Source organism: Triticum urartu, chromosome 3A (genome assembly GCF_056163025.1).
Source record: "Triticum urartu cultivar PI428250 chromosome 3A, HENAU_Tu73, whole genome shotgun sequence".
In the NCBI taxonomy this organism is placed as follows: domain Eukaryota; kingdom Viridiplantae; phylum Streptophyta; class Magnoliopsida; order Poales; family Poaceae; genus Triticum; species Triticum urartu.
In genome coordinates this window covers 630,129,405-630,138,188 of record NC_141875.1, presented here as the reverse complement: position 1 = coordinate 630,138,188, position 8,784 = coordinate 630,129,405, and the positions used below count along the sequence as shown (strand labels likewise).

General features: G+C 49.1%; 2 protein-coding genes across 2 annotated transcripts; both read right to left on the bottom strand.

Annotated features, from left to right (window-relative positions):
- Positions 1–1,164: 1,164 nt before the first annotated feature.
- Positions 1,165–2,700, bottom strand: LOC125545573 (B3 domain-containing protein Os03g0212300-like). The gene is made up of 5 exons (XM_048709573.2): positions 2,492–2,700; positions 2,278–2,374; positions 1,881–2,172; positions 1,648–1,799; positions 1,165–1,571 (listed from the first exon to the last, which is right to left on the bottom strand). Exons 1-5 carry the CDS (start codon positions 2,512–2,514, stop codon positions 1,287–1,289), a joined length of 849 nt encoding a protein of 282 aa, XP_048565530.1. The 5' UTR covers positions 2,515–2,700; the 3' UTR covers positions 1,165–1,286.
- Positions 2,701–5,864: 3,164 nt separating this feature from the next.
- CYTC-2 (cytochrome c-2) lies at positions 5,865–8,501 on the bottom strand. The gene is made up of 3 exons (XM_048712452.2): positions 8,250–8,501; positions 7,044–7,177; positions 5,865–6,154 (listed from the first exon to the last, which is right to left on the bottom strand). Exons 1-3 carry the CDS (start codon positions 8,359–8,361, stop codon positions 6,062–6,064), a joined length of 339 nt encoding a protein of 112 aa, XP_048568409.1. The 5' UTR covers positions 8,362–8,501; the 3' UTR covers positions 5,865–6,061.
- Between the last annotated feature and the right edge of the window lie 283 nt (positions 8,502–8,784).

Sequence of the window (8,784 nt, the reverse complement as noted above, 5' to 3'; positions counted from 1 at the left end):
TTAGTTGTATAGTGTTTTTGGCACCGACGAAGAAACAAGTTGGGTCGTCTGAACTTTGGTTAGCAGTAAACGTTCGAGTTGTATTCTTGTGTATCGACTGGGTGAGGCAAAATTCCGTGTTTCGAGGAAGTTAATCGAGATCTGATCTCAGTTTGTAAAAATTTCGGGATCTGACCCTTTTGTTACCGTCAGGGTCTATGATGGTAGGAAACTCCCCTACCGCTGAATAGGCTGGCGGTAGCCTGCACAACTCTACCGTCAAGGTGCCCGGCGATAGGTGCGAGCATGCACTATGTTCCATACTTAGGAAGATTTTTCGGTTGGGCGTGCAACCCTACCGTCAGAGACCTTGGCGGTAGGCTGTTATACCCTACCGCCATGGACCCTGGCGGTAAGAAAAAGGTAAGATCCCAAAAATTTTGCAAGCCAGGGTCAGATCTCGATCAAGTTTTAAAAAAGGGTCAAAACACGAAATTTCGGGATCTGACCCTTTTGCTATCGTCAGGGTCTATGGCGATAGAAAACACCCCTACCACCGAGCAGGCTGGCGGTAGCCTGTACAACACTACCGCCAAGGTGCCCGGCAATAGGTGCGAGCATGCACTATGTTTCATACTTAGAAGATTTTTCGGTTGGACGTGCAACCCTACCGTCAGGGACCTTGGCGGTAGACTGTTATACCCTGCCGCCATGGGCCCTGACGGTAAGAAAATAATAAGATTCCAATTTTTTTGCAAGATAGGGTCAGATCTTGATCAAGTTTCAGAAAGGGGTCAAAACACGAAATTTAGCCACCGGGTTATCTGTTATCCTGAGTCCTCGTGCAACTATCGTTTCTATTGTTTGGATCACTGCCATCTCCCATGATTTGTTCATCTGTCCATACTCGATAATCCTACATCTATATAACACACTACGAAGACTTACGAAAGCTTCCTAACAAAAACTCTCTGGCCCCTGATTTTAACGGGGTGGGCCCTTGCTGCATCTATCCATCCAATCCCACCTCACCACGTTCCCTTTTACATAAAATATTTACTAACCTTACCTAGGTCTAGCATTACTCGTTCATAGTTGGGTGGCGCTTGGTGGGTTGCCTAGGTCAAGTGGTTTTTGTTTCCTCGATGGTTAGCAGCTCATCGCAGATTATATATACTAGTAAAATAAATAATAAAAGCAGTTCATTCATCCAACATCCAGATCGTGGTTCATCATACAGTCCATTCCTTGCTTATTTGCCATCACATCAAGCTCAAGGCACAAATTAACACGAATCAGTAGTCTAGTCACTGGACGATGGTGCCGTCCGCCTTGCGCACCTCGACGCTGAGCACCGGGTCGTCGCCGCCGGCGTCCTGCAGCAGCTGGAAGAAGCAGATGTCGCCGACGCGGAGGCCGTTGTCGACGCGGAACTGGTTCCACCCGTACCTCAGCGCCGTGCGGGTCCTGGCGTTGCCCTTCCGCCGGTTGCTGTGCTTGAGGCAGACGCTCCACTGCTGCCCGCGCATCCGCAGCACCACCCTGCCCTTCTCCGTGAACCCGTGCGACTGGCTGAACTCCACAGGCACGTTCTGCTTAACCGGCAAACAGTCAGAAACCAAAGATGCGGGGAGGGGCGCACGTTTACAGGTTACAGCCACGGCTCACCAGGTACTGCTTCTTCTTGGTGCCCAGGTGGCACTGCCCCAGCGTCACGGTGAACCGACTCGGCGCGGCGCCGCCTCCGCCGCCATGGACGACGCCGTCGCTGCTGCTGCTTCCACTCCCTGGCAACGCCGGTGGCGGAGACTCCTCCTCTTCTGCTCAACTCACCCGCGCACTGTCAGTTCCAGGATATATATATACTGCAAGGGAAGATACTACAAGGGAAGGGAACGTACCGGCGCTGTCGTCTTCCTCCTCGCGCTGGCAGCAGTGTCTCCCGCACTCGGAGTCGTCGAACACCTTGACGGTGAGCAGGGCGGCGCCGTCGTAGCAGAAGACGAGGAGCTGCCCCAGCTCTATGCCGTTGGCGCGGACGAACTCCTTCCAGCCCCTGCCGAGGTGCATGTCGCCGTGCTCGTTGGCGACGACCTCCACGTCCCACGCGCGCGCCCCTCCGCCGTCGACCCGCAGCTTCACGCCCCGGAGCTCAAGGCCGTTGAGCTCGCTCACGAACTTGTCAGGCAGCACCTGCAGTTCAGACGGGCGGCAAGAAACAGTAAGCAAGCAGAGAGATGAGAGAGAGACGAGCTCGTGCTTGGTGAACTAGCTAGCAGAGCATGCGGGACTAAGTACCAGCTTCTCCCAGGACATTCCGGCAGCCATGAGCTTGTAGAACTGGAAACCAGCCAGGTCCGGGCTGCCCTGCGCCATCTCCGCCGTCTCCGTGTCCCTGTGCTCGGAAAATCAGACCGGTGAAACAGCCAAGAAGACGGCCGAAAGTCGACACGTCAAAGCAAGCAGATCGAGCCGGTGGTGCTCCCTTCCGGTCGCCGCACCGGCCGCCTACCTGTGAGAGCGCAGGATCACCATGGAGCACGGGCGAGGCCACCGGCTGGTCTAAGTCTCACTCTCACTGATGGGAGGAGGAGGAGGAGGCTGGAATCTTGTGCTGGAGTGGGGTGGGAGGAGGCGAGGAATCTCTTGTAGAACGCTGGGATCGATGTAACTGCGCAGCACCAACACATACGCACCCATCACGTACGTCTCGTTTGCCATTTCTTAGCAAGAAGCGGCACGCAGGACACACACGAGATGGGCCTCGCTTTACTGGCAGCGAACACCGAAAGGGCGTCAAGCTGCGCGGCGTGTGTGCTGTAGCCTTTGGAGCTCACATGGCTCTATCCATGCATGCTCGGTTGTGTCGTGTGCGGGCCAAGCGCTTGGTGGTTTAGACGCCTACAGGCTACACTCTCTTCTACACGCCTACAGCTACTCTTCCCCGCGCATTATCGTGGTGTACGTAACTGGATATTTTCCGTGTTCTAAGGCTGCTTACCGAGGAAGTAATTATATTTGATGTGTAAGTATCTGTTTATGGGTCATCACTTTCTCTACGCAGAGCCAAACCAGAGTAACTGAAGAAGAAACAGGTTAAGATGCTGGTAAATGCCCAACCCCTGGCTGCCATGGAGGGATATGGGGTACACTACCACTTTTTTTTAGAATTTTATCATTTATATCACGAATCAGTACAAAGTAGTTGATCCTTACAAGCACACTGAAATCCAAACACAAAGGACCATGAACACCTAGAGTATCCTAAGACAACCATAATGCAAGAAGATCTCCGGAGCCCTGTGTCATCATCCCTGAATCTTGAGAGAAGACCCCTGCAGCAGAAGGATCTGCAACCAATCGCAAGCGGGTCATCATCTTCGACCTCGGTACAATTGCCGCCACGCCGCTTCCTTCTTTTTTGACACCAGCGCCGAGAGAGCATGGACATCAATCCAACACACATGCAACAGCCGTCGCCATCTTTGGCTTTGAGTACCGCGAAAAGTGTCCCTTCCGGAAGGAAGAGAACTCGAGTCATCCGACCGGTCCAGCACCGCGGCCGGGCCATCTGCCCGGGCAAAGCAGGATCTCCCACCAACAAGGAAGAAGAAGGGTCTTCGTCTCCCTACATCCATCGCCCATCTGAGGACCCAAACGGCCATTGCCGATGGACCTCCAGCCACCATAGCCCGCGACCTCGACGAGATTCGGGGATCCCCAACCCCGCTGGCTCCTAGACGAAGGCAAAAATCTCGCCTGACCGCGAACGGAGCCCGGAGAAACTTATTCCGACGCTACACCACCGCAACGACCTCGGTAGCGTCTCCCTCAACCCTAACCCTACCACACACACCCACCTAGCGAACAGACCCGAGGTTCCCCCTCCCTCCCGCCGCCGGAGCGGCCGACGGAAAGAGAGGGAACCGGCGGCGCGCAGGGAACCCTCGTCGCCTCACTAGATCGCCTCGTGCGATCCTAGTTTTGCGGGGGCCGTTGTTGGAAAAGGAACTATTGTACACTACCACCTTTGAGGTGTACTGGTACACTAAACCCTTAGTTCAGCACTCAAAGCGCCTTGAAAAGATATTTATTAAGAAAAATCACGCTCATACACCATACTTATACAACGTGTACTATATACCATGTCGCACAGTCCAAGATCAAAATTCAACACAGCTCAAGGAACAGAAGGATAAGTTTCACTGTGAGAGCATCTCCAACGGCCGCACAAAAAATCCGCGCATAATAAAAGTTTTAGCGCGACACTGTAGCACTTTTAATGCCCCGGGACCAACATTGCTTTAGCAGGTGCTCAAAAACGCGCGCCCAAAAAGCAGACAGTGCAAATTGTGAAGCACGCGCAATCCGAAGCCCATAATATGTTGCGCGCGATAGCATTTTTCAGCGTGCGCCCTATATCTTTTAGCGCTACAGCATCTCCTGGAGCTATTCGGCACCAAAATAAATAAATTTTTAGTGCGCGGAGCTCTTTTTGGGCGCCTGTTGGAGATGCTCTGAACAGAACAACATGGGACTATTCACTTCAGGTTCAGGTTTTGACTTTTGTTTGAGAGCTTATTGTGCTGTGGCTTTTGAGTTGACAGGACACCAAGCCCATCTGTATGGCAGACAAGTGCTTTGCTTGTGATTTCTGATCTTAATTCACGCCTTGATGCTTCCCCGGAAAATGTTTTAGAGAAATATTTTAAGGTAGTATAAGTTTCTGTGTCTAAGACTCTAAGTGCTGCTCTGCCAAGAAATTAACTATGTTTAAAATGTATACCTGCCTACTGATGGCGCATTATTTTCCCTGTGATGCAGAATGAGGGCAATTTGAAATTGCGGAAAGAGGGTAATTTGAAATGTGTAGAGGACAAGTCAGAATGACTGAATGAAGTAGCATCAAAGGTCAACAGAAAACAGGAATAAAACATGCAACACATCCCATAATAGCAAGCTAAAACGCTGGAAGGCTTCTCTGTACTTTGAGCAAAACAGGGTCGCGCTATATCAAAGGTCACATCCTATTGATAGCTTGTTCCTGACGCAGTTCTTTTACTGTTAGTTGTTACTTGTACATTTATTTGAAATTGCCCTCATTCTACACTGCAGGTGGAAGATGCAAGGTGCATGTTATAAGCCAACTAGTCCTGACTGCCTTAAACTTTCAGCCTCAAATGAAAATATCTACTCCCTCCGTTCCTAAATATTTGTCTTTCTAGAGATTTCAATAAGTGACTACATACGGAGCAAAATGAGTGAATCTACACTCTAAAATATGTCTATATACATCCGTATGAGGTAGTCCATTTGAAATCTCTAAAAGACAAATATTTAGGAACGGAGGGAGTATATATGTAGACCATGATGATAATTGTGGGACGAATGGAGGATAACATGCTCATGATGATGGCTGTGGTTTCTGGCCCATGTCACAGGGGAAGATGATGGTGAGCTGTTGCAATATTGCGCTGGTTTCCTTTCCCTGCATTCTGCACTCACATGGCTGATGGGGTGGCCATGGCTGAATCCTACACCAGAATTGGAAACTTCAGACCCAGGAACGCATCTACACCACATCACTGCCCCTGCTTGCCCCTGTCCGGTTCTGCAGGGTCTTAAATTTACCCCATCCACCATGTACCATTTCATTGTCTGAGTTGGTGTTCGTTCGTAGTACGAGCTAGTATGTGCGTACAATCCATAGGTATTTGTATTCGTGCCAAAAAAAAGTACTCCCTCCGTCCCAAAATAAGTGACTTAACTTTGTATTAACTTCGGTACAAAGTTAGTACAAAGTTGATCACTTAATTTGGGACGGAGGGAGTATAGAGTATGTGGTGCACTAGATACTTGAGATCTACTGCCCAAACAAACGATCATCGCCAACAACAACAGGCCTGAGAAACGGCCATTATAGCAGTGCATTTTGCTGAAGAAAACAAACCATCGTAAGAAGAAATGCTAGTACCAAAGTCTTTAAATGTCCCGGCGATGCACCCCGTTAAACCAGAGTGACACCGTGGCGATATCTATATTTATTATCTTTTTAGGACAATGGCAGCAAAGCAAGGCCCTCTCAAGCTGTGGCACTCTTCAGGTATGCGATGAGGTCAGCACGCTCCTGGGGCTTCTTCAGTCCAGGGAACACCATCTTAGTTCCAGGGATGTACTGCACATAAGAGAATAGTAATTGGAATTTTATCAGAAGATCATACAAAACCAATGAATGCCATTCTACGAGTCTAAGAAACAATCATGGCTAACATATCCAGGACATGAATAAGGTTCGAGAGGTAGTGTTAAGAGGGAAATGTTGCTCCCAGTCCAGGGTTGCAAAAATCCTTTCAATGGTAGCAAGTACTACCAGGGAATCCTGGTTATTCCCCCAAGTAAAGCTCCTATTAAAAATCTTAAATTTCAATAGGCCATGCCTATTAATCCAATTATTACATAAAAAGGCCTAGTGAGAATTAAAGTTACCAGTGTTCTTACCTTGAGAAAAATCTAATAATGTTAAAAGTCACCACCCGCAAGGGTAGGACTATCAACCAGATTTATGGCATCCTCTGATATCAAATCAGGTTTATACAGTTCATTATTTAGCCGAATGCACTTTTGGCTCTTAGTAAAAAGCATAAACATTGTCCCTGCTAATATGAACAGAATGAATGATAGGAAGTAATAGACAGTTCTAAAGAAACGAACATCTCCACGCAGAGGACAAGGAGTTCCAGGTACATATAACTATAACCCGGCTAAACAGAGATATCAAATAATCAGGTAAATTCAAGAGCAACTAGATTAAACTAGAAGAGCACAAAATGAAGAAATGTGTGACCTTGGGAATAGAGATTATCAACAATTTAGCTCTACGAAGCAATTATAATCAATCCTCTCAAAAGAACTGACAACAATTCCTAAAAAAGAAAATCACTCTCTAACAGGGAATGCTAGAACACTGCCCAAGTATCTGATTACAAATGCACAGCACAAGGCAGCGGCTCTCACATACCCACAGACCACTGATGACAAAATATAGAAGTAGACATTAACCATACCTTCTTCGGATTAAGCAGGTAGTCATACAGTGTTTTCTCCTCCCAAACCACAGCCATGCTCTTGTTGGCCGTAGAGTAAGAGTATCCAGCAGTTGTGCCAGACTTCCTCCCAAACAGACCATTCAGGTTAGGCCCTGCAAATCAGCATGACTGGCATTAACTTGGCATTTGGTTAAACAAGATCTGGCTTTGCACAGGGGCGACACGTGGCAAACGAATTTAGTTCCAACAGTGTATCGTCAGTTCAAAAGTAAAAACTGGTATGTAGCCTGCAGGTATTACTAGAGATGTTTTCTCAGAAAATTACACAAAACTGAAAGCCTACAGAAGACTACAAACAAATAAACATTGAATAATGTATGTAAACACTCTTATTTCTCCTTAATGAATTGACAGTTCTCCTTTGAATTAGGGTGATAGGATGATCCCCCCCACCTCCCTCTCTCTCTCTATCATGTTTTCTTTCTCTCTCGCTGTGTAAACTCTCGTTCTCTTGTGACTGTTAATTAATAGTAGAAAAGAAAAAATATTCAGGTAGGGGGCTCTGCTTGTTTGTCAAAAAGAAACATAAATACAGGCCGAACTGTCAGCAAGGCTAGTCACTGAATTATAACACTGAACACACATACATTCAGTGCCGTGTTTTTGAATTGTTCTATTAAATCATACGATTAACACCAGTAAGAAATTGCATATTTTTGGATTGTTCTTTTTTCTTGACGAAATGCAGCAAGACTTGAATTGTTCATTTCAAGTGCCTCTTTCAGATCACTTGCTATCGGTAGAAAATCATCATGGTCATGAATCTAATGCGCCTTAGCATCTACTACGTTGAAAGAAAAGCATACCATCCGGCAATTCACGGATCCAATAACATAGCCCAGACAGACGCATTCACCCATTTCACGAACCAACCAACACTCGTTCGGGACCAACCAATTTCACGAACCGCACGGCAGCCGACCGAACAACCGGGATCCAAACGCGAAGAACGCGCAGGTACGATCAATCGATGTGATTCATCCCTCCCAGATTCCCGTCCAAGTTGAACCACAACCCCAACGAAACACAGGACCTCGCGTCAGGGCAGAACACCGGCCGCCGACGCCAACCGCAAAACCGATCCCGGAATGGGACTCCACGGTCGACACGGGGCTACAGGAACGAGGCGCGATCGACGTCGGCGGGCCGGGTCGGGGCGCTCACCTTGCTTGTGGCCGGCGCCCTTGTCGACGGTGTGGCACTGGGCGCACTTGGTCTTGAAGATCTTCTCGCCGGCCGCGGGGTTCCCGGGGGGCGCCTCCGAGAACGACGCCATCGCCGCTGCCGCCGCTGATCCCGCGCGGACGGTCGCCGGGCTAGGGTTGGGGATCCCTCGGCTGGAGGAACGCGATGCGAGAGGCAAGAGGCTGGAGGAGGCGGGGAATGGCGATCGGGCTCGTTCTGGTCTGCTCTGTCTCTGCCTGTTTTAAAGCGGTGCCGCGAGATTACGAGAGACCGACAGCCGTTGAGGTGTTGAGGTCGAGGGGCTGCGAAAGTACCGTACTGCCCCTGAGGCTTCCACTATTGGCTGCGGGCCTGTGGCGGAGCTTGGCCAATATTGTTCGAGGTGGCGCAATGGGCGGGGGCGACCAAAACCAAGTTTTCGGCTGATTTTTCTTGACCGCTGCCAAAGCTCCGTCCTTGAGTTGAGGGCAATTAGTTGGCGAGCGCCCCATCGAGAGCCTCCCAACAATCATTT